Below are 26,784 nucleotides of genomic sequence, written 5' to 3' on the forward strand. Positions count from 1 at the left end.
CAATGGGTGAATTTAACTCAGATCACCATTATATCTACTACTGTGGGCAGGAATCCCATAAAAGAAATGGAGTAGCCGTCATACTCAACAAAAAAGTCTGAAATGCAGTACTTGGATGCAATCTCAAAAATGACAGAATGATTTCTGTTCGTTTCCAAGGCAAACAATTCAATATCACGGTAATCCAAGCCTATGCCCCAACCAGTAATGCTGAAGAAGCTGAAGTTGAATGGTTCTATGAAGACCTACAAGACCTTTTAGAACTCACACCCAAAAAAGATGTCCTTTTCATTATAGGGGACTGGAATGCAAAAGTAGGAAGTCAAGAAACAGCTGGAGTAACAGGCAAATTTGGCCTTGGAGTACGGAATGAAGCAGGACAAAGGCTAATAGAGTTTTGCCAAGAGGACGCACTGGTCACAGCAAACACCCTCTTCCAACAACACAAGAGAAGGCTCTCCACATGGACATCACCTGATGGTCAACACTGAAATCAGACTGATTATATACTTTGCAGCCAAAGATGGAGAAGCTCTATACAGTCAGCAAAAACAAGACCGGGAGCTGACTGTGGCTCAGATAATGAACTCCTTATTGCCAAATTCAGATTTAAACTGAAGAAAGTAGGGATAACCACTAGACCATTCAGGTATGGCCTATATCAAATCCCTTATGACTATACAGTGGAAGTGAGAAATAGATTTAAGGGACTAGATCTGATAGAGAGCCTGATGAACTATGGATGGAGGTTCGTGACATTGTACAGGAGATCCCTGGATCAAGACCATCCCCATAGAAAAGAAATGAAAAAAGGCAAAATGGTTGTCTGAGGATGCCTTACAAATAACTGTGAAAAGAAGAGAAGTGGAAAGCAAAGGAGAAAAGGAAAGATATTCCCGTTTGAATGCAGTGTTCCAAAGAATAGCCAGGAGAGATAAGAAAGCCTTCCTCAGCGATCAATGCAAAGAAATAGAGGAAAACAACAGACTGGGAAAGACTAGAGATCTCTTCAAGAAAATTAGAGATACCAAGGGAACAAACATTTCATGCAAAGATGGGTTCAATAAAGGACAGAAATGGTATGGACCTAACAGAAGCAGAAGATATTAAAAAGAGGTGGAAAGAACATACAGAAGAACTGTACAAAAAAGGTCTTCATGACCCAGATAATCACGATGGTGTGATCACTCACCTAGAGCCAGACATCCTGGAATGTGAAGTCAAGTGGGCCTTAGAAAGCATCACTACGAACAAAGCTAGTGGATGTGATGGAATTCCAGTTGAGCTATTTCAAATCCTGAAAGATGATGCTGTGAAAGTGCGGCACTCAATATGCCAGCAAATTTGGAAAACTCAGCAGTGGCCACAAGACTGGAAAAGGTCCGTTTTCATTCCAATCCCTAAGAAAGGCAATCCAAAAGAATGCTCAAACTACCGCACAATTGCACTCATCTCACATGCTAGTAAAGTAATGCTCAAAATTCTCCAAGCCAGGCTTCAGCAGTACATGAACTGTGAACTTCCAGATGTTCAAGCTGGTTTTAGAAAAAGCAGAGGAACCAGAGATCAAATGGCCTATATCCGCTGGATCATCAAAAAAAGCAAGAGAGTTCCAGAAAAACATCTATTTCTGCTTTATTGACTACGCCAAAGCCTTCAACTGTGTGGATCACAATAAACTGTGGAAAATTCTGAAAGAGATGGGAATACCAGACCACCTGACCTGCCTCTTGAGAAACCTGTATGCAGGTCAGGAAGCAACAGTTAGAACTGGACATGGAACAACAGACTGGTTCCAAATAGGAAAAGGAGTAGTCAAGGCTGTATATTGTCACCCTGCTTATTTAACTTATATGCAGAGTACATCATGAGAAACGCTGGGCTGGAAGAAGCACAAGCTGGAATTAAGATTGCCGGGAGAAATATCAATAACCTCAGATATGTAGATGACACCACCCTTATGGCAGAAAGTGAAGAGGAACTAAAAAGCCTCTTGATGAAAGTGAAAGGGGAGAATGAAAAAGTTGGCTTAAAGCTCATTCAGAAAACTAAGATCATGGCATCTGGTCCCATCACCTCATGGAAATAGATGGGGAAACAGTGGAAACAGTGTCAGACTTTATTTTTCTGGGCTCCAAAATCACTGCAGATGGTGACTGCAGCCATGAAATGAAAAGACACTTACTCCTTGGAAGGAAAGTTATGACCAACCTAGATAGCATATTGAAAAGCAAAGACATTACTTTGCCAACAAAGGTCCGTCTGGTCAAGGCTATGGTTTTTCCAGTGGTCATGTATGGATGTGAGAGTTGGACTGTGAAGAAAGCTGAGCAACCAAAGAATTGATGCTTTTGAACTGTGGTGTTGGAGAAGACTCTTGATAGTCCCTTGGACTGCAAGGAGATCCAACCAGTCCATCCTGAAGGAGATCAGTCCTGGGTGTTCATTGGAAGGACTGATGCTGAGGCTGAAACTCCAGTAGTTTGGCCACCTCATGTGAAGTGTTGACTTATTGGAAAAGACCCTGATGCTGGGAGGGATTGGGGGCAGGAGGAGAAGGGGACGACAGAGGATGAGATGGCTGGATGGCATCACCGACTCAATGGGCATGAGTTTGAGTAAACTCCGGGACTTGGTGATGGACAGGGAGGCCTGGAGTGCTGCGATTCATGAGGTCGCAAACAGTCAGACATGACTGAGTGACTGAACTGAGGTTAATGACTTCTAGAACATCATATCGGAGAAGGCAATGGCAACCCACTCCAGTACTCTTGCCTGGAAAATCCTATGAATGGAGGAGCCTGGTAGGCTGCAGTCCATGGGGTCACTAGGAGTGGAACATGACTGAGCAACTTCACTTTCACTTTTTACTTTCATGCGTTGGAGAAGGAAATGGCAACCCACTCCAGTGTTCTTCCCTGGAGAATCCCAGGGACAGGGGAGCCTGGTGGGCTGCCAACTATGGGGTCACACAGAGTTGGACACGACTGAAGCAACTTAGCAGCAGCAGCAGCAGCAGTAGAACATCATACAAATAATACAAGTTAAGCATATCACTCTGGAACCAATTTTCCTAGGTCCAGATCTGAACTCTGCTTTTTACTAATTGAACACCTTGGATAAACTGAAGCTTATCTTTTCATCTCTCCTTTCTGTGCCTCATTCTCTTATCTAAAATGAGAAGAATCATACATAACATTCACTTCATTGAACAGCAGAAGAAAAACACAATGTTGTAAAGTAATTACACTCTAATTAATTTTTTTTCTACAAGAAACCCTGAGAAAATCCAGCATAGAACCACCCCTTCTTGCCTACATTATAAACAATGACTTGGGGCAGCAGTAGAAGAAAAACAAACAAAAAAAATGACTGAGGAGGTAAACTAATTTTTTCACACTGTTTTCAACATAAAATATCCATTAATCTAATATATCTTGTTGTACTATGTAACTGTATGAAATAATATGAAAATATGCAATACACATTTAAATAAAAATTTCAAATCAAAGTAGGTGCAAAAACAAGTTTAACAGTGTAAAATTAGAAACAGCAAATGCATTATACATTAGAGTGCTTATTATTAGTTAGAATATGTTGAAAATTGCGCTAAAGTCATGCACTTAATTCTTGGATGGACCAGTTGCCTCTGCTTTGTTACAGAGACACGGGCTGAATCACAACTCCCAGCTGTCTTGGAAGTGTGCACTGTTGATTAGGACCCGCACACAGCGGCATGTGGAGAGATGAGTCCAATTCCATCACAATGACAGGAAAAGCAATTCTGAGCACATTTCCTACAGGGAGGGGTCGGCAGCCTAATCGCTATTTTGGTTTGGTACTGAGGACGGTGTCTCTCATAAGCGGATGCCTAATGACGGTTCTCTGTAGTGTTCATAACAATGAAGGCAAGATACATTTTAAACCATACAGCAGCTTTCCAAACAGGTAGTTTTAAGACTGTGAGATCTACAAACAACACAGTCCTTTCATCAAATATTAGTTCTTGAAATCATTCGGGGCTTAATATTTAATATATCTATTAAACGTTCTGATTTGGAAAAGCATTGACAGTCTTGCTCTGTGACATAAATTAAGAGCGTTTGATATGATATATTTATATATATATATTCTTTGATTTATATATATGTATTCTTATATATATTTATATATAAGAGCATTTAATATGATATATATAGCATTGTGCTGTGCTGTGCCTAGTCGCTCACTCATGTGCAACTCTTTGCAACCCCATGGACTGAATTCCGCCAAGCTCCTCTGTCCATAGGGATTCTTCAGGCAAGAATACTGGAGTGGGTTGCCATGAGCTCCTTCAGGTATATTACATCGTGTTGATATACATATATATATATATGAGTGCATATATGTGTGTCTGTGTGTGTGTACCAATATACATACATAGATACAAATATATATATCAGTTTAGTTCAGTCACTCAGTCATGTCTGACTCTTGATCCCATGTACTGCAAAATACCAGGCTTCCCTGTCCATCACCCACTTCTACAGCTTATTCAACCTCCTGTCCATCGAGTGGGTAATGCCATCCAACCATCTCAGCCTCTGTGGTCCACTTCTCCTCCTGCCTTCAATCTTTCTCAGCATCAGGGTCTCTTCTAATGAGTCAGCTCTTCATATCATGTGGCCAAAGTATTGGAGTTTCAGCTGCAGCATCAGTCCTTCCAATGAATATTCAGGACTGGTTTCCTTTAGGATGGACTGGTTGGATCTCCTTGCAGTCCAAGGGACTCTCAAGAGTCTTCTCCAACACCACAGTTCAAAAGCATCAGTTCTTTGGCGTTCAACTTTCTTTATGGTCTGAATCACATATCCATACATGACTACTGGAAAAATCCTAGCTTTGACAAGACAGACCTTTGTCAGTAAAGTAATGTCTCTATTTTTAATATGCTGTCTAGGATGGTCATAGCTTTTCTTCCACGGAGGAAGCATCTTTAAATTCATGGCTGAAGTCACCATCTGCTGTGATTTTGGAGCCCCCCAAAATAAAATCCCCCACTGTTTCTATTGTTTCCCCATCTAGTTGGCATGAAGTGATGGGACCAGATGCTATGATCTTCATTTTTTCAGTGTTGAGTTTTAAGCAAGTGTCTTCACTCTCCTCATTCACTTTCATCAAGAGGCTCTTTAGTTCTTCACTTTCTGCCATAAGGGCAGTGTCATCTGCATATCTTTGAATAATATCAGGTTATTGATATTTCTCCCAGCAATCTTGATTCCAGCTTGCACTTCATCCAGCCCAGCATTTCACATGATGTACTCTGCATATAAGTTAAATAAGCAGGTTGACAATATGCAGCCTTGACGAACTCCCTTCCCTATTTGAGTTGGAGAATTCTGAGCATTACTTTGCTAGTGTGTGAGATGAGTACAGCTGTGAGGTAGTTTGAACATTCTTTGGCATTTCCCTTTTTTTGGGATTGGAATGAAAACTGACCTTTTCCAGTCCTGTGGCCACTGCTGAGTTTTCCAAATTTGCTGGCATATTGAGTGCAGCACTTTCACAGCATCATCTTTCAGGATTTGAAATAGCTCAACTGGAATTCCATCACCTCCACTAGCTTTGTTCGTAGTGATGCTTTCTAAGGCCCACTTGACTTCACATTCCAGGATGTCTGGCTCTAGGTGAGTGATCACACCATCGTGATTATCTGGGTCATGAAGATCTTTTTTGTACAGTTCTTCTGTATGTTCTTGCCACCTCGTCTTAATATCTTCTGCTTCTGTTAGGTCCCTACCATTTCTGTCCTTTACTGTGCCCATCTTGCATGAAGTATTGCCTTGGTATCTCTAATTCTCTTGAAGGTAACTCTAGGCTTTGCCATTCTATTCTTTTCCTCTGTTTCTTTGCACTGGTCATTTAAGAAGGCTTTCTTATATCTCCTGGCTATTCTTTGGAACTCTGCATTCAGATGAGTATACCTTTCCTTTTCTCCCTTGCTTTTCACTTTTTTTTTTCTTTTCTCAGCTATTTGTAAGGCATCCTCAGACAACCATTTTGCCTTTTTGTATTTGTTTTTCTTGGAGAAGGTCTTGATCACTGCCTCCTGTACAATGTCATGAACCTCCATCCATATTCTTCAGGCAGTCTGTCTATCAGATCTAATCCCTTGAATCTGTTTGTCACTTCTACTGTAAGGGATTTGATTTAGGTCATACTTGAATGGTCTAGTGGTTTTCCCTACTTCTTCAATTTAAGTCTGAATTTGGCAATAAGGAGTTATGATCTGAGCCATAGTCAGCTCCCGGTCTTGTTTTTCTAAGACTATATAAAGCTTCTCTATCTTCGGCTGCAAAGAATATAATCAATCTGATTTTGATATTGACCATGTGGTGATGTCCATGTGTAGAGTCATCTCTTGTTTTACTGGAAGAGGGTGTTTGCTATGACCAGTGCGTTCTCTTGGCAAAACTCCATTAGACTTTGCCCTGCTTCATTTTGTACTCCAAGCCCAAATTTGCCTGTTACTCTTGACTTCCTATTTTTTCATTCCTATCCCTTATGATGAAAAGGACATCTCTTTTGGGGGTTTGGAGTGTTAGTTCTAGAATGTCTTGTAGGTCTTCATATCACCATTCAACTTCAGCCCCTTCAGCATTAGCTGGGACATAGACTTGGATTACTGTGCTATTGAATGCCTTGCCTTGGAAATGAACAGAGGTCATTCTGTTGTTTTTGAGACTGCACCCAAATACTGAATTTTGGACTCTTTTGTTGACTATGAGGGCTACTCCATTTCTTCTAAGGGATTCTTGCCTACAGTAGTAGATGTAATGGTCATCTGAATTAAATGCCCTCATTTCAGTCCATTTTAGCTCACTGATTCCTGAAATGTCGATGTTCACTCTTGCCATTTCCTGTTTGACCACTTCTAATTTCCCTTCATTCATGGACCTAACATTCCAGGTTCCTATGCAATATTGTTTTTTAAATCACTGGACTTTACTTCCATCATCAGTCACATCCACAATTAAGAGGTACAAACTTACAGTTACAAATAAGTGAGTGAAAATTAAAGTATGTGGAATATAATAAATAATAATGTAGTATCTTTATATAATGATGATAATGGTCAAACGGTACAAAGTTTCAGTTGTAAGCTAAATAACTACCATGGATGTAATGTAAAGCTGGATTAATATAATTAACACTGCTCTGTTATACAGGAAAATTGTTAAGTGAATAAATTCTGAGTTATCACAAGGAAACTTTTTATTTTATTTGATATTTATAAATGATGATAGACATTCACTAAACTTACCATGGTAAATATTTCCTGCTGTATATAAGCAAACATTATTCTTACATGTTACCTTTGTACAGTGCTGTATATAAATTATTTCCCAATAAAACTGGAAGAAAAAAAGTAGCCAGTTCTCTCTGTCTGCTGCCTAGAATCATTTTTAGGTATCCTGATTCAGTTTTATAGTATAATTAATAAATTACTAAGTTTAGACACTTTAAAGTAAATCTCATTTTTGAGTTCACATAATTAAATCATTTTGCATAAAGAGAAAAATGAAATTAAAATTTTTAAAGAGTTATCACAATTTACCATGCCCTCATAGACATTTTATAAACACACCCAATTCAACCTTCATTTAAAAAACAAAAAGCAAAAATCTTATAAGGCTATTAGTATTATATTCACTTAATGATGTGGAAAACAAGACTAAATAAATAAGCTGTCCAGGACCTCCCAATTAGTATAGTCCTGAGTTTTAAACAAACAATATACAAGTAGAATTTTATGACTCATCATTGCTTATTGTTCCACAATATCCCATTTTCCTTTTCATGGTATAATATTCAACTGGGTATATTGCACAGTTAGGCTACATTTTTGCAGATCTCCTGCAGCTATGTGTAGGTATATGACCAAATTCTAGCTGAAATTATGCATGCAGTTTTTTGTAGTACCTTATATCCTTTTCTCCTAAGAGAAAAGGTTGGAGTTAGGATGTAATGGCAAGACCAAAGCAGCCATACTGAACCATGGAAACTGTTTTTATAATGACAGAAAACAAGATATAAGGAAACTTTATCTCCAGCATATTAAGCTGATGTAACAATCTTGGACAGACTACATAGACGTTTCTATTTGTATAAGTTCTTATATCTTTGTGTGTACTTTAATTTTATAATATGTGTGGCATAACTGTGGTAAAATAGCCTGATAATGTATTATGACTAATGCAACATTTTTTTGTATTTTTTCTTGTAAGTAACCCCATCGCCTATGGTGAATTCAAGTAAGAATTATTCTACCTTACTATGACAATCATGGTTTATGAAGACATTTGCTTGTAAAGCTAGACAATACACAAGTAAATCAAATGTCAATTTCTCTATCCCAGATATTATAATTTAAAACATATTAATGTAATTGTATTGATGCGCATGTGATTAAAAACAATAATATTTTATGTAGTTAGACATAACTCTATACACAAATTCCACACTGAAAGACAGATTCAAATCCACTTATTGTTGACAGCTTTAACTATAGACTATATTTGTAAAAACTTGCACTCAAGTGTCTGAAATTTAACAATATATACACACAACAAAAAAAGTAACTATAATTATAAATACAACAAAAAGTGAAACATAAATGATTTAAAAGATTAACAAGTTGCATAATGGAAATTTCACATAGATCATAAAAACCTTTTATCAAACACTGTTGCACCTCTTGGCATAGGAAAGTGGCAAAATTTGTGTAGTCACTTCCTTCAAAAATAAAAAGTGCTCAAGAAATAGATGTAGAGGCAGAAAGTAAGAGCCCCACTGTAGGTAGTTCACTGTGATGAGCACAGTCCAAACCAAAGTACTGGACTTGTTATTATATTTAAATCATCTATACTTTTAGCATTAAAATTTCAATTATCCCTTTACCAAATTTACTTTAACAGATTATGTATAACATTTATAACTCATTCATTTTACTCTTGGTCATTTTCCAGCAATTGAGAAATCAGCATATATATATATAAATTTTAGTTGTAAGTACTTTTTCTTAAGTCCAATAAAAGGAGAAAGCTCCTAAATTATTTTAAAAATGTAATCATCTTAAAATTAAGAACACTTTTGTGACTTGAGAAGGCACTTGCTGTCAGTATTTCAAATGTATGCAGTTATTTACTAGATGAATAATAAAAGCAATCTGTTCAGAGTAAAAAAAAAAAAAAGATAAGATGGTATTGTGTCCATTTTAGAGGGATATTTTATATTTAACAATGTAGAATATCCTAAAATGCTTACTTTTTAAATATAAAAGTAAGCAATAAAACATTTTAAATCCATTTAATAGCGATATTAATTACATACTACTTAAGCATGCATTATATTTCTGTATGTAAAACTATATATATATACATGTATCTGTAGCTGTATTTACATCTAAAAATTGCATAATGCTAGTGATGAGGGCATTCTTCCTACTTTAGGACTTCCTAATTTCTCTTTCTCAGTAGGTCAAATTCAGGTCAGAGCACAATTATACATAATGAAGTTGAAAAACAGATATATCATTCTACCTCATTTTCTGACTTTCACATTTCTTTTTTTTTTTTCTTTAGTTAGGATCTTAATGGATCCATATAGGAAGTGTATCATTTCTCATTGGATTACTGTGTAATTGGCAAAGTGGGACTTTCCACAGGAAGAAATAGCTGTTTTCTATAACAAAGCAAGGTACCAGTTGCTTCACGCTGTCAGGTCTGCCCTGGCTTTCTGCCTGGCTGCATGTTAGACCATCAGGGGAGAAGATGCAGGCAGACAGGGATGGGCAGTGACAATGTTCTCAATAGCAGTTCTGCTTTGAAGATTACAGACAGATAAGGGCATCTTCATGTCAGCGATTTGAAGGAAAAATTCTTGTTTGACAACTATGGCATGCAATACAAATTCTTGTGATCTGGTTGTTTACAGCATTTGTGAAACCTCAGAGTTGCAGTAAATATCAATTCCAAATAATCGATGCCCTTTCTTGATTTTTTTTCTGTAAGACTGAACTAAAGATTTTATTTTTGTTTCTTTCGGTGACCCATTTTTATAGTAAATATTTATCTATTCATCTTTATTGTCAACTCTTAGCTTAAATGGTTTATAATACTGTTTTTTAGTATTATAATTAAAATGAAGCATAATGAAAATGCTGATGTACAGTCTTACCAGGTGAAGATAAGGCATAGTAATGTAGATATTAAAATCAAAACTTGATTAAACATTGCAGACTGTGTACGTTGAATGGCTCTGTGTAGATCATTCTGAAATAATACAGAAAAAGCATATCTTAAATTTTGATAGATACTCAATAATCATGAGTTTTGTTACATTTGTTATTATGTATTACATTTTAACTGTCTTGTTCATACTCAACACACATACTTTAAATGCATATAGCAGCATATTTTTGGTTTTTCCTAGGTCTAATTAAACCTCACTATAACATTCAGATTACCAAGATAATATTAATACTATGGGACATGACAAAAGCACTAAATTTTAGTTTGCTCGCCTTACAAAGAGATGTTCAATGACTCTCCAAAAGCCCTCCCTGAAGAGAATGCTGTTTTATGGGAATTTCTAATTTTAAAAGATCAGAAAATAATATGTTCAACTGAGGGGAAATTAATAGCTGGATCAAACTACAACCATATCTCAATCTCTAAGTCACAAAAAATAGCATGTATTATACCAGGCAGTTTATCATAAAAATAAAAAATTATATAGCCAATGAACACATTGAGATAAATTTCATTCATATTAAGAGAAATGTGAATTCAAGATATGAGTTTACTTTGAAGTTGAAAAAACATTAAAAAACAATAATACCTACTGTTATTTAAGAGGAAAAAATGAGCACACATATGTAATATTGCTCAAGTAATTTGTTACAAATATCTTGAAAGTAATTTGGTAATACAGGTCAAAATTCACAAGTATGCCCTTTCCAGTTCTTGCATTCAACATTTAATTAGTATTTATCCCATAATATAATTTCTAAAAGTTAACCACATGAAAACTATGAGATGGAAGTTGAATATTTATGTATGGTCATCTTCATTACAAAATTATAATATTTCCTATATTTTGTATATTATTTGTTGTATAAAATATAGATATAAATAACATTGTGTAATATCTATATTGTATGATGTATAATATATTACATTACTTTGTATACTATTTGTATCCGTTTTTTATATATTTTGTATAATCATTATTATAAAATTATAAATATGAATGTTCATTCCTATTAAAATAACTAGAAATGAAATAGAAAATGGTTGAATAAATTGATTAAAATTAGATAGCAGACTTACATGCATCCATTAAAAATGGTTTGAACATAAATATTTATTGACATAGGAACTTGTATTCGACAAAAATTCAAATCATAAAATTAAACACACAATTTCGTGTGTGTGTGCTTTCATAGAAAATATTAGAAGGATATAAATTATTACTAGTGTCTAGCCTGTGTGGAAGATTTGTAGTTTTGCATAATGTTTTACTTTATAGTCTTCTGTTTTATAAATTTTCATAATAATTTTTTAATAGTCTGAATAACTGTACTACATGAGATAAATAGGTAGTTCAGCTGGTAAAGAATCTGCCTGCAATGCAGGAGACCCTGGTTCGATTCCTGGGTTGAGAAGATACCCTGGAGGAGGGGACGGTTACCCACTCCAGTATTCTTGCCTGGAGAATTCCATGGACAGAGGAGCCTAGCGGGCTACAGTCCATGCGGTCACAAAGTCAGACACGACTGAGCCACTTTCACTTTCAGTACAAAATCTCAATGAGCCATTATTTTATCTTTTTCTACCACACATTTAACCAGAACTTTTGTTATGAAAACAAAAAAATTAAGTTGATTAAAACTTCACCTTGCATTCTTTACTTTCTTCTAACAGAGGTGTTGACAAACAGAAAAACAAATTAAAATTTAGCAATCAGGGAGAAAAGAAGTAAAATATAGAATTATGATGGAAAATGAATCCTAAATTAATAATGAAAAGCACTACTTTTACTCTCAATGATTGACTAATGATTCCTTTCTTGGTTAGGTTACATTTTCCAGCAACTAATAAACACAAATTAGCAAAGAGTACTAGAGGATTTTTTTTTTCATTAACAATTTAGGCAGTCTATAGTTAGTGAAATAATATTCTTCTGGACAGCTAAGAGAGCAGGATGTTTTCGTAAACCATCAACAGGTCATATGCCGCTCCCCTTATTAGCTGTGAACTTGCATGAGACTCCCGTGGTCACTTAATATATTGAGAGCTGATCAGAAACTTTCACCTGGTCATAAATACTCAAATGCTATCCAAATATTCCTTTTGACCAAAACTACTGCCACACTTTCTGTTAAAAAGCTATTTAAAAGAAAAACAAGTTCGCCTCCAAGCAAACTTAATTTCAGTGTGATCAAATTAATAATATTGAGCTCTTACTATGTTTATGCTAGATACAAGAATTTTACACATATATGAATGTATATATAATGTAACTTAATTCTCACAGCAAGCCTGTATGTTGGTAGTTTTATTGTCTTTCAAAATGAAGACATTAGCAAAGGCGTTAAATCACTTGCTTATTTTATCAGAGTGCTTAGCTGAGAGCAGACTCATATTAATACTTGTAGAATAAATGAAAGAAGTGAAAGTGTTCGTGTCTCAGTCATGTCTGACTCTTTGCAACCCCATGGACTGCCAGCCAGGCTCCTCTGTCCATGGAATTCTCCGGACAAGAATACTGGAGTCAGTTGCCATTCCCTTCTCCAGGGGATCTTCCCGACCCAGGGAAAGAACCCAGGTCTTCTGCACTGCAGGGAACTTCTTTATCATCTGAGCCACCAGGGTAGAATAAATGACTGAATAGCAAGTAGCAAACATCAGCTCACTCGTAGGTATCCAAGCCTATTATATTTTGGTCCTAGTTATAAATCAGTCCTTTCAAACAGAGTTGGCCTTAGGCAAAATGCAATGGTGGTACATCTCTGAGTTCTGCATCTCTTTTTTCCTGCTTCCCCTTCTCCCTCCCTATTCCCAACCGAACCCAACCTAAAAAGTTAACTTTACATGAGGACCTTCCAGCTCCAATATAGCGCCTTAGAAAACTCCACAGATTTTTATGGAATGTGAGACTACCTAGAGTTTGACAACATTACCTCCTGAAGCCTTCAACCTAGGGGTCCTGTTATACATAATGAGATTGCTTTAGAAGGAAACGCTATGTCTTCAGAAGATTGGTAATAAGTTTGACCATCCAAACAGCAGTCAGCTTTGGTTTGGTGATCTTTAGACTATCTGAATTATTTTTGTTTACTATTTCATCAGTCAGTCAGTCAGTCAGTTCAGTCGCTCAGTCGTGTCCGACTCTTTGAGACCCCATGAATCGCAGCACGCCAGGCCTCCCTGTCCATCACCAACTCCCAGAGTTTACTCAAACTCATGACCATTGAGTCAGTGATGTAATCCAGCCATCTCATCCTCTGTCGTCCCCTTCTCCTCCTGCCCCCAATCCCTCCCAGCATCAGGGTCTTTTCCAGTGAGTCAACTCTTCGCATGAGGTGGCCAAAGTATTGGAGTTTCAGCTTCAGCATCAGTCCATCCAATGAACACCCAGGACTGATCTCCTTTAGGATGGACTGGTTGGATCTCCTTGCATAGGGCCTTATAAAAGAAGGGACTTGACAATAAGGGCGTTTCACCATTTTTCATTCTCATTAGGATATAAACAGACTTAGGGTCTATTGACTTAGACATCTATGCAACACATCACTTTAGTGAGGTAAGAAATAATGGAGCATTGAAAAATACTTTTGTTTTTGCACTTGTATTTTATACTTACAATCATATTTTCCAAGGCATGTTTGGCAAGCCAACAGTTTAGAAAAACTGGGACAAATAGATTTCTTAAGGAAGGCCAGAATATCTGGAAGACAAATCAAAACTAAACTTTTATCTCCAAGCAAGAAATCTACGTGATTGAGAAGAAAAGTAAAACAAAAATAAGTTATTAAAGACAATATAATGATATAAAACATGTGGCAAATACTCTAAACTCATATGATTATTGAAATGAAGGGGCAGACAGAATCCTTTCATTCTTGTCTGTCCTAAGGAAAAATTCTTTGCAAAGTTATTGTGGAAGCAGAAAGAAGATAATCAGCTCTCGTGGGATATCAGCTATAACTGTGCTAATTCCATCACTAAATCTTTTGGTATGACTCTTATAATAGATATCATCTTTTTCTTTTCTGGAACTGGAGGTAAAAGTAGGTGTAAGGAGACAGTGCTTTACTTTTCTATAACGTAGTTACTCTCTCAGATTCAAACATTTACGTGACACTGGGGAACTGTATTCCATTGGAATTATATTTAATTAACCTGTCATTCAATCTGGAGCCAGTTGTTCCTCTAGATAAATCACTCAAATTAAAATAATTGTCAGAGTGAGCAACAGCTTCAGATCATACTGATTTATAGTCATGATTTTCAAATAAAATTCAAAATAAAAAGTGTTAGAAAGCATATTCCCAACAGACATTACTAAAGCTTTATCAAATAATCAAAGATTAAGATCCAATTTTGCAATGGGAAAGTGCTGGTTGCATGTTCTGTAGCTGAACAGGATCATCATGGAATTGGTCCTCCACAGACTTTAATAAAGAAGCAGACTGCTGGGTGTCTTAGTTGTTGGCAACACATTTAGCAAACAGAGAACTGGATTTAATAAATCCTATGGCTTAAACTAAAGATAAACATATTCTCAGCATGAGAAACTTTTATAAATACTTGGTTTTACTTGGCTTTTATTTCTTTAAACTCTACAATATACACAAGAAATGAAGTGATTCATTTCTAATCTGTTTAGATAAAATTAACACGTTTAAATGGTACCTCTAGAGTATATATTCCTAAAATGCATTTCATTTTGCTATTGAACTAAATCTCATTAATGTTCACTTAATTTCATAATCCAGTTATAACTGACTTTGCTATTTATTTTCTAATACCATGATTTAATACATTAACAAAAGCCTAAATTCATTCATCTGAGCTAATATATTATTTATTGCTATTTAGATTTAAAGACTTTACTTATGACTAATAACACAATTATTTCTTTTAAAGATTCTTTTAGGACTTACTGAGATAATGAAGGGAACTGCATTAATTATTTCCAAGATGAAGGGTATTCGTAAAATCTGTTCCCAGATGTTTCCCTTCCAAAAAAAAAAGAATAAAAATAAAAGTCAATTACAACTGAATCCTATTAAATGGGGAAAAAGCATCAGAATTCTGCTAGCAATAAGGATGCTTACATTAACAGAATACAAAATCATTATTTAGAAATGTAGCAATAACTTTTAGAAATTATTTTGCTACATGTAGTTGTGCCCTCTCAATTTTGCAGAGTTTAAGTAAACCAAATGCTCATAGTAATCCATGAATATTGCACATAGCACATTTTAATCATATAATATTGCATCATAAAAGTTACTAGTAAAAATAAAACAATTAAGAAACCTTACAGAATCAATGAAAAAGTAACTCCATCTTAATTTTATATCATAATATAAAGCATATTAAATAGTTTGCAAACACACACATATAACAATGGCCCTGGGAGTTAACATTGTTTTCAGATTAATAAGATTTAAAGGCAGAGTTTTCTCAATCATCTGGATTCTAGTCTCCCAACCCACATAGTACAACAATATTAATCGGGTCTGGCTACATAATTAGTGAGGCCCAGTGAAAAATGAAAATGCAGGGCCTCTTATTAACAAATTATGAGTAATTTCAAGAAGGTGACATCAGAGCATTCAAACAAGCACAGATCCTTCTAATTGTGCAGCTCTGGGCAATTGCACTGACTAATAGGTCATTCCTGAAACTTTCTCTAATGGATGTCCAGTGAAAAAGAACTTACAACTCCCTAACGCAGTTTATTCTTTTAAGGAAAAAAAAACAAAACAAAACTATCCGTTAGAAAGGCAACTTGAAATCTGACTCCTGCAATGTCTAATTATTTTATGAATGGCAACCCATTCCAGTATTCTTGCCTGGAGAATCGCATGGTCAGAGGAGCCTAGTAGGCTACATTTCATAGAGTTCACAGACTCAAACACAGCTGAAGCGACTGAGTAGGCACTGGCTATAATATTGGGATTCTTTATTTTTCTTGAGGTCCCAAAGTCTTACAACACTACAGAGATGTAAAACACCTTACATCGCCGATCCTGCTCATGACGCCAAATTGTCTTGCTGTTGTCAGTGTTCGCTGAACCCAGGCTAGGCACAGTGTGAGCTAAGATGTTAGTAGGAGGCTAGCGGAGACGTGGGAACTGCAGATACGTATATTCTCTCCTGGCCTGCAGAGCAGCCATGCCACAGCCTCTCTCCTGCTGACTCTGCAACCATAACAACAGACACCCTACACTCTCCCCTCTCTGACCCAACGGACATAGCCATGACGCAGCAGTAAAATGCAGCCACTTTCTAGGTGGAGCTCTCATATCCCTAAAGCAGCTCGTGACCAAGCTAGTACCTCATGATGCGCATGTGCAGTGCTATAAGTGACTTGAGTTATTACATGAACATTGTTTACAAAAGGTGCGGCAAGAGCAAGAGGCTGTGGGGCAAGAGGGCCTGACCACTCCATCTTAGCTGATTTAGTCTTTCCCTGCACACTGCCACTCCATAAAGCAACTTCTACATCGGGGATCGTCTGGCTTGCTAAAACAGTAAGTAAGAGATTTTGTTATCCCTGGTTCATGAGCCGTCTGCAAGCTAAATAAAAAATGGTGGAGGAGCAGGTGGAAGGCACGGAGCTGTAAGGATCTCTCTCATCTCTGTAGAGATGTCAGGATGCTTCCCTCATCACCTCCGGCTCTGCAAGGGCGCAGATAAACAACCTAGACAGCTGGACTCAGACATAGGGGCTATTTTTGGCTAAGACCTAAAACATCACCCCCCCCCCAAAAAAAACAAACCCAAAACAGCAAAGCAAAGAGAAAGAATGTTGAGATAAGAACAGGCTACACTTACACCGATACTAAGACAGAGCGACTTATTTTCTGGGAATAAGATAGAGACCCTACAGAATAAAATGTATGGCCATTTTAAGTTCAGATTCAGAAGAGCTGCGGGCCTGAGGAGACAGGGAATCTTAACAGATGGTGGCCCTTGGACACCCAGAACCCAGGGCTTGAGGCATCAAGGAGCTTCCGCCAAAGGCCTTAGGAAAACCACAAAAGCCCCGCCTATATCTGCCATCAGAGCAACCCAATCACAGACTATTCCTGGGCCAGTCGGTCAGGACCTCCCTTCTCCTGGTGCCTCCTCAGCCCTGAGGGACCACGATCAGCTGGTTTCAGATGAGGAGGAGGTGGACATAGGAGAAGCCTCCCAAGAAGAGCCTTGCTTTATTGAGTTCCCAGCATGCTCAGTTGTGTCTGACTCTCTGCTATCCCACGGACTGTTGCCCACCAGGCTCCTCAATCCATGGAATTTTTGAGGCAAGAATATTGGAGCAGGTTGCCATTTCCTCCTCTAGGAGATTTTCCCTGGCCCAAGGACTGAACCCACACTTTTTATGTCTCCTGCATCGGGAGATGGATTCTTTACCATTGTGCCACCTGGGAAGTTTCCAGCTTAGAAAAAGCTAAAACTGGATGAGAACTTTAAATGTTTTATATACTGAACACTATCACTTAAATACTAAATTGAGATTTGTCTTGCAAAAAAAAAAAAAAAAAACTAAGGGGCCTAACAGATTTCATTGGATCAGCACGGCTCATAAGGACAATGACTGGGTTTGAAGGAGAAACATAGGATGGGTTAAAGGCTTTTCTACTTGCACTGAATCAGGTGTATTCAATAAACCATTTATACTTAATTTTCATTATGCAACACTTGTATTTTTTTTTATTGCGCTGGTTAATGTTACTATTTAACAGTTTTTTACATGACTCAGTTTCCAGAAGGCGTAACATTTGGCTTACTCTTTCCTCACTGTATTTTTTACTAGTCATTGTACATTGTGCCTTAATGTCAATGATTTTACACAGGAAAAGAGACTGATGTGACCAGAGAAGGGGGATGTAATGGGAATCATTATCACTGGTCACATGGCAGGATCTTTCTGCTAATGTACATTAAGATTAGCATTAGTTTTCTTAGCTGTGGAACACTGGAAAAGTTTAGTTCATAGTAAACCAAAAGCTTCTATACCCTTGATGTTTCTCTTCATTTCCAGATCTAACACAACATTTATTTTTTATCATTTTCCCTCAAACCACTAAGAGAGTCTGATGGCTAAAATGTGATTCAGTTGGGTCCATTTCTGATTTATCCTCCATATTCCAAGTCAGAGAATCTTTCTAAAATGGCAAATCTCCATCGCCAACATCCAAACTCCTCATTATATCATATGAAGCTTCACAATTTGAACTATGGCTACTGGTTTGACTTGTACCTACTGTATTCCTAACCCATCTTGAATTCAGCTATAGATTCACCACATATAGAACTGATTTTGACATGGTTCTCTGAACGAGCTAGGCTATTTCACCTTTTATAACTTTGCTCACACTTCTCCTTCTGCTTGGAATGCCCCAACCCCCATACCTTCACCACTAACTACCTTGATACATGTTTTTAACATTTTGCAGAACTTATTTGTTTCCATGACCATTAGAGTTCAATAAGCATGATATTGAATACATGCAAGTTCCAAATATTTTATAATTCTCTTCCCTTCTGGTATAATTGCTTTGATTTTGAATTTAAGCATTTGTATTTCTTTTTCTTGGATCCATGTGGATGGAAACACTCAAAAAATTTTATTGTTTTAAGTCTTCCTGATGCAATCATATAAATCATTAAACTTATGACCACAAAGCTCAACAGAAATTTTCTGGAAGAAAGCATTTCAAGAGTACTTGGCTATATATCCATTTTAGGTAATCTCATTTATGTTACAACTTCAACTTATTATCAATAATAAACCAATGACTTCCAATGTTGTATCTCTAGCCTGGATCAATATTGTATCTGAGAGTCAGTTTCAGATTTCCACTGTCTAATGTGTTGTTTCACATGAATGCCTCAAAGGCACCTTGTGGGTAATTTGTCTAGAAGTAAAATTTAAAAGACAATGAAAACATGAAAATCCAAAACCTATGGGATATAGCAAAAGCAGTTCTAAGAAGGAAGTTTATAGCAATGCAATCTTATCTCAAGAAACAAGAAAAATCTCAAATAAACAACCTATCCTTACACCTAAAGCAACTAGTGTAAGAAGAATAAACAAAACTCAAAGTTAGTGGAAGGAAAGAAATCATAAAGATCAGGGCAGGAAAAAATGAAATAGAGGCAAAGAAAACACCAGTAAAGATCAATGAAACTAAAAGGTGGCTCTTCAGGAAGATGAACACAATCAATAAACCTTTAGCAGACTCATCAGAATAAAAAGTGAGAGGATTCAAATCAATAAAATTAGAAAGGAAAAATAAGTTACAACTGATACTACAGAAACAAAATTATGAGACGACAACAAGCAACTATATGCCAATAAAATGGACAACCTAAAAGTAAAATTTATGATGTTTGTCCTAGCTGACTATCCAGCAACAAAAACCAAAGATCCTGGAGAAATTTTGCATCTTCTTTTCACATGCCATTGTTGTTCAGTCACTAAGTCGCGTCTCACTCTTTGCAGCCCCATGGACTGTAGCCCGCCAGGTTCCTCTGTCCTTCACTATCTCCCAAAGTTTGCTCAGATTCATGTCTGTTGAGTCAGTGATGCCATCTAACCACCTCATCCTAAGTATAATTGTTGAATAAGACTTTCTGATTCATGAATGTATCTTGGATTGTTTGGTTCTCAATTTAACTCTATTCCCACTCTAACCTCCTAATTGGTCTCCCCACCTTCCTCTCCAATTTTCCTTTACTCACACACATCTTTCAGCTATTAATTCAGATCTTCTGAGTGTTTTGAGACTTTCCTCACCTCTTTACACACACTCTAGACAAGATCAGACTCCCACACTTGGTTTTTTGATTCTTCATCAACATCCTTCTTGCTTTTTTTCCATTTGTTTTTATATATTTAATCAACACTTGACTCTGAATTTCATGTGGTCCAGGCGAGAGCACTGGGCCTCCCTGGCGGCTCAGATGGTAAAGCATCTGCCTGCAATGCAAGAGACCTGGGTTCGATCCCTGGGAGGGATCCCCTGGAGGAGGAAATGGCAACCCACTCTAGTACTCTTGCCTGGAAAATCCCACTGATGGAAGAGTCTGGTAGGCTACAGTCCATAGGGTCACAAAGAGTCGGACAAGACTGAGCAACTTCACTGCACTCATGTGACTGAATTTCATATGGTCCAGCTGAGAGCATACATTTAGTTCACAATTCTTTGCTCTGTTTCAAGCACAGTCCTTGCCAGTCTGAAGCTCCTCAATAAAATCTGTATCTGCATTATGTCAAACACGCTCCTGTTGATTCATACCTAATGTGTGTGTGTGTGTGTGTGCATGTGTATGTTGTGGCAAATGATGAACTTCCACCTGAGGACTGACTTACACAATCTAAAGTTATACAGGGAGGCTATCTACTCATTGCTAAAAATAAATGTCTTTTTCAGTTATATTCATTAGGTTTAGTTCGAAAATCTCAGGTTATCTTCTGAACTTAAAGATAAATTCACAAATTATCTCCCCTAAAAATAGCTGATGAAAAATAGGAAATTATCCAAAAGTTGCATTGGCTGTTAAGGGGTCCCCATGAGCCTACATAATATAGGCTCATGATAAAAGCAATTATGGCAAAAAGAGAAAGCATAAATCTAGAGATGGCACTATGTAGAGAAGTGTGAAATAAGATCCAAAAGGCAGGCACATACCTTTCAAAATAAAGTTAAATACCTGTTCCACTTAATCATATTTTCCTGAACGAGATGAAAGGCATTAGTCTTCTTCCAAAAGGTAACTTCTTAAAGAAAAAAGATAGTTTCTAAGAAGTAGCTTTAACTGTTCTAAGCATGTAGAACTCTCCATGTTCCTCTTCTTATTGACATAATTCAGTAAAATATAAATAAAATTTAATCTATTTTATATTTGGTATGGATGCAACTTTCCTCAACCAATAAAAATTCAGGAAAACAGATGATTTCCTAAAATGTACCAAGCTTTTATTTTTATCATAAAAGAAAGTACAAGTTTAGAACTATTACCTAGGTAACTCTAAAAAAAAAAAAGCACTTTAAAAAGTATAAGACTTATGGTAATCTACTTGCTGTTAGCCCAAATTGGGAACAAGAGACTCTTAAAAAGCACTTTCTTCTCTAATGTTAAGAATACCTATATTTAAAATATTTAATCCAGAAGACTTAACCTTCTTCTAGTGAGTTTAAAATATGGAGTATCTCTATGGCAGCGTTACTTTGTATATCTAAACGTAAACCCAACGGCGCTTAGATTTGCCATTCCTGTGGCATAATAAGCAGAATCACCGGGATCTAGGAGTCCTAGGATGAATTCTTTGTTCTTTTCCAGAAATAAGTCCATCATGATGCTAACATTTCAGAATCGATGCTTTTTATAAAGTGATTACTGTACAGAAAAAAGAACTGCAGATTTAACCAAAGCTTTCTAGGTGTGGTGAATTTTCATTATCAGAGGTTTGGAAATTATGCATTTTTGTCTCCTTTTGATTTAATGAATGTGTATGTAGAGTACTGTTATATTTTTGAAAACAGTTGATAAAAACACAGACGATATTCATGTGACAGAGGAATAAGAATTTTCTTGTCAGGCAAGCCTCATGGATATTTTGCCAAGTTGTGACAAACATGAACAGAATGATGATTTAAGTTCAGACCTGCTGTCTGTATGACAGAGGACAAAAGAAATGAATGTCAGGGATTTTGAAATTATTATCTGCTAACTTTAACAGAGGATGAGATGGCTGGATGGCATCACCGACTCAATGGACATGAGTTTGAGTAAACTCCAGGAGTTGGTGATGGACAGGGAGGCCTGGCGTGCTGCAATTCATGGGGTTGCAGAGTTGGACATGATTGAGCGTCTGAACTGAACTGAACTGAACTTTAACATACACTTTAAAGAGTTTTTGCTCACTTTGCTGCTACCTATTAAGTCTTTTGATTTTAAAAAACTTTAGTCTCCATGATAGTTTAAACCTTTTAAGTTAAGGATTAAGTCATGCTTATTTTAGAATGTCTAAAATAGTGTGTACAAACATATATGTTGTATACGTAAACATATACATTATCTGTGTATACATATAGATATAAACAAATAAGAGAAAATTGTATGTAGATTTTATATTCAGAACTAGAAATATCAAACAGCAATATTAGAGATGGATTTCACTCCTAATGCAATATCCATTTCTTCATATCTGTCTATAATTTTTCTTAAAAGCCTAATTTGAGAGAAGGACCTCATTTGAAGTTCTGCTATATGGATTTACCTTATATATGTGCTGTAAATAGTTATCACTTATTCATTCCAACAGTGTATCCAATAGCTATTGAGTCAGAAGAGTTCACAAATTTGACTGAAGATATGAAAAGAAAAGGGCTTCCCTGGTGGCTCAGATGGTAAAGAATATGCCCACAATGCAGGAGACTCGGGTTTGATCCCTGGACTGTGAAGATTCCCCTGGAGGAGGAAATAGCAACCCACTCCAGTACTCTTGTCTGGAGAATTCCAGGGACAGAGGAGCCTGGTGGGCTACAGTTCATGGGGTCTCAAAAGAGTTGGACATGGCTTAATGACTAGAAGACAACAATGAACAAAAAGAAGGTAATTAACAGCAACCCATCCTCCCCATGTCACATAAGCCCTTGTTAGCCTTCGTGTTGTAACACACAAGACCCAACCAGCATGACCTAGACGTTAATGTCTATGAAGGTCAAAATGAAAATATTATATATCATCTAGCCCTACCTACTAGGTCTTATAATCTTTGCTCTCACTTTATAAATGGCAGGAATTAATTGATTACAAAGGTCAGCACCATAAAATCACAAGAGGAAACTATAATTCCATCTTGAGTCTGTGCTTTTTAAATGACTACTAGCTAAAAAGCCTCAAAGTTAATTTCATATTAAGTTTTAATTAGAATTTGCAGCAAATACATTCACAAATGCAGATTAATATTTTGACCAGTTTATGTATTTGTAGATACTCTTGTGGAAAATATTTCATTAAATTAGAGAAAAACACCCACATCCTTATTTTTCAGTACCTCACTTTCTGTATATTACATTCAACATTTATCACATGCATACTAAGGACCTTAGAAGATAACATCTTGGATATTAATTTACTTGATTGTTTTCATTCTCCTAGGCTTCCAAAATCCAAATTTGTCAATCAGTACATATTTATGGGCTTCCCTGGTGGTTCAGCAGTAAAAAAATCCACCTGTCAATGCAGGAGACATGGGTATGATCCCTGGATCAGGAAGATCCCCTGGAGAAGGCAATGGCAACTAGCTCCAGTATTTCTGCCTGGGAAATCCCATGGACAGAGGAGCCTAATGGATACAGCCCATGGGATTGCAAAAGAGTCTGACATAACTTAGCAACTTGACAACAACATATTTATGAAGCATCTATTTTGATGAGGAGATTCACTAATAAATCATTTAAAGAGCTCTCTTCAACATCTCCTCCTAAACTCTCTGTCACTAAGCTAGTTCTTTCCAGGTAAGTTAGGGTTGAGTGGCTATCTATATGCAAAATTTTCCAGCTTATCTCCTCCAACTTCAAAATATTCTTTCAGGCACGATTTTCCATCTTCAGTGTTCTCAGAAAAGAACAGAATGTATCCAAAGTTAATTAGTAATCCTCAACTTCCTAACCTAGCTTATTCCTACTTTTAATAAATCTTGCTTCATCCATCATTTTTCCTGCCCTTCTACCAGCTCATTTTAAATGATGCAGATTCTTACCATCACGAGGCAATCTTCCACCTCATTCTGCTACTTTAGTGAGCTCCTGTACTGACCAATCAACAGTCTTCATTTGAAAATTTTACTCTCAATTGTACGCCATTGAAACTGGTCTCTTAAGGATGAATAACAAATGATCTCCTAAACTGTAAACCCAATGGCTTTTCTCAAGCTTCTTACTAAACCTGCCATCATTCATATCTTTCATCTACCATTTTTTTCTTAGTCATTCCTAGTATTTTATTTTCCTCACAATCAGTAAATCACTGCATCTGTGTTTATTTGGAAACCACTCACTCTTTTCTTTCTACTTTTTCTAATTCATCCATTTCACCTGATTAGACATTGCTATTATGTTCTTTAGGTGGAGCATATAAGAATTTTATAAAGGAGGACAGGGAAAAAGGTGAATTTGAAAAGTTTTCTTGCTCTAAATTAAAGATTAAAAAAGTAGTCAACAGAATGTTGCCTTTAAGACTTTATGTTATGAAGTGAGAAAAAAATTTATATTCTAGATAAGAATCCCCCCAAAACAGAACCTTGAGTGTGCTTGTTGATACAGTACATGCAATAGCTGTGAACTGGAAATCAGCAATCATTATGACAACCATTTGGAAGACTTTCCACCCTTCTCACTTATTCCTCTGTCTGCCCTCATTGCTCTATTCTTTCAAGACCCACAACATAAGCATCTCCATTAACATGGGTCATCTCTTCTCCATTAGTTACTATCCCATCCTTAATGGACTTGCACACTTCCTTCATCATTTCACTGGAAATGACTGCCAACGCTTAATAAATCTCTCCTGCAAGTCCCAGATCTTCCTTTTCAGTTGTCTGCATATCACATCTATTTGTCCAAAAATACCTCAAATTCATCATTCCCCAAACAATTTCCATTATTCCATCTATCTTGAACCCAATCTGATTTTTTTCCTTGATGTAATTTTTCTTGGTTTTACTGCCTTGTACTGTCATTTGGATTTAGGAAATCTTAAACCTATATTTCACATTTTGTTCTCCTGTTCTATCTCAACCAATCTGTTGATGATTTCTTCAGTTTCTACTTTCATGACTTTCCCTGCATTGAAAGTTTATTCCTCTCACCTGGCCAAAACTTCACTCCCACTTTTCCTTTCCTACTGCAATTGTGTCTTAGCAGAACATATGGACTTCAGTGGAATATCTCTTTGACTTTTGGTTGTGCAGATGTTCCAAACTAATACTCCTAAAACAGTTACAATTATAGACCTCTCATGTTCAATGTCCTGCACCAACTTCCCATTCTAGGTTTCTCTACAAGGCCCTCACAATACTCTAGCAAACTTATCCCAACAATATTTTCCCAAACACACCATATGCTGCCCAAACCTAAATATTTATTCATTCTTCCAATATTATATGCACATTTCTTATTTTATGCCTTTGGTAATTCTACAATTCCCTGTTGTTCTGCCTTTTTTTTTTCTTTTTAGTGAAATTATGATCTTACTTTAGTGAAATCACTGGTTCAAGGACTCTGCTTAATAGGTCTTTTCATCCCAAGATATGACCTCTCTCTCTGGTTCCTCCACCTTTTCTAAATCTAGCTTGAATATATGGAAGTTCATGGTTCGTGAACTGTTGAAGCATGGCTTGGAGAATTTTGAGCATTACTTGGCTAGTGTGTGAGATGAGTGCAGTTCTGGAGTAGTTTGAACATTTTTTGGCATTGCCTTTCTTTGGGATTGGAATGAAAACGGACCTCTTCCAGTCCTGTGGCCACTACTGTTTTCCAAATTTGCTGGCATATTGAGTGCAGCACTTTCACAGCCTCATCTTTGAGGATTTGAAAGAACTCAACTGGAATTCGATCACCTCCACTAGCTTTGTTCGTAGTGATGCTTTCTAAGGCCCACTTGACTTCACATTCCAGGATGTCTGGCTCTAGGTGAGTGATCACACCTTTATGATTATCTGGGTCATGAAGATCTTTTCTGTACAGTTCTTCTGTGTATTCTTGCCACCTCTTCTTAATATCTTCTGCTTCTGTTAGGTCCATACCATTTTTGCCCTTTATCAAGCCCAGCTTTGCATGAAATGTTCCCTTGGTCTCTCTAATTTTCTTAAATAGATACTAAATATGAAAAGGCAAAATGATAGATACTGAAAGAGGAACTCCCCAGGTTGGTAGGTGCCCAATATGCTACTGGAGATCAGTGGAGAAATAACTCCAGAAAGAATGAAGGGATTTTCTTGAAGAGATCCCTAGTCTTTCCCATTCTAATATTTTCATCTGTTTCTTTGCATTGATCAAAGGAAGAAGAATCAGAGATCAAATTGCAAACATCCATTGGATCTTCAAAAAGGCAAGAGAGTTCCAGAAAAACATCCATTTCTGCTTTCTTGACTACACCAAAGCCTTTGTGTGGATCACAATAAACTGTGAAAACTTCTTAAAAGAGATGGGAATCCCAGACTACCTGACCTATCTCCTGAGAAATCTGTATGCAGGTCAAGAAGCAATACTTAGAACTGGACATGAATAACAGACTGGTTCCAAATCAGGAAAGGAGTACATCAAGGCTGTATATTTTCACCCTGCTTATTTAACTTATATGCATAGTACATCATGCAAAATGCCAGGCTGGATGAAACACAAGCTGGAATCAAGATTGCTGGGAGAAGTATCAATAACCTCGGATATGCAGATGAAACCACCCTTATGGCAGAAAATGAAGAAGAACT

At 36.8% G+C, this 26,784-nt stretch overlaps 1 protein-coding gene across 4 annotated transcripts in view; it reads right to left on the reverse strand.

Moving 5' to 3' along the window:
- The window catches only part of KCNT2 (potassium sodium-activated channel subfamily T member 2), a 426,098-nt gene that overhangs the window by 252,389 nt on the left and 146,925 nt on the right, over window positions 1-26,784 (reverse strand). For all 4 annotated transcript variants that reach the window (XM_043485980.1, XM_043485984.1, XM_043485982.1 and 1 more), the window contains exons 6-8: window positions 15,212-15,286; window positions 13,909-13,992; window positions 10,219-10,313 (exon numbers count right to left, since the gene is read on the reverse strand). In XM_043485980.1, coding sequence (XP_043341915.1) covers window positions 10,219-10,313; window positions 13,909-13,992; window positions 15,212-15,286 — 254 coding nt within the window. The remainder of the gene's footprint in view (window positions 1-10,218; window positions 10,314-13,908; window positions 13,993-15,211; window positions 15,287-26,784) is intronic.

Source organism: Cervus canadensis, chromosome 13 (assembly GCF_019320065.1).
Source record: "Cervus canadensis isolate Bull #8, Minnesota chromosome 13, ASM1932006v1, whole genome shotgun sequence".
NCBI classification, from domain to species: domain Eukaryota; kingdom Metazoa; phylum Chordata; class Mammalia; order Artiodactyla; family Cervidae; genus Cervus; species Cervus canadensis.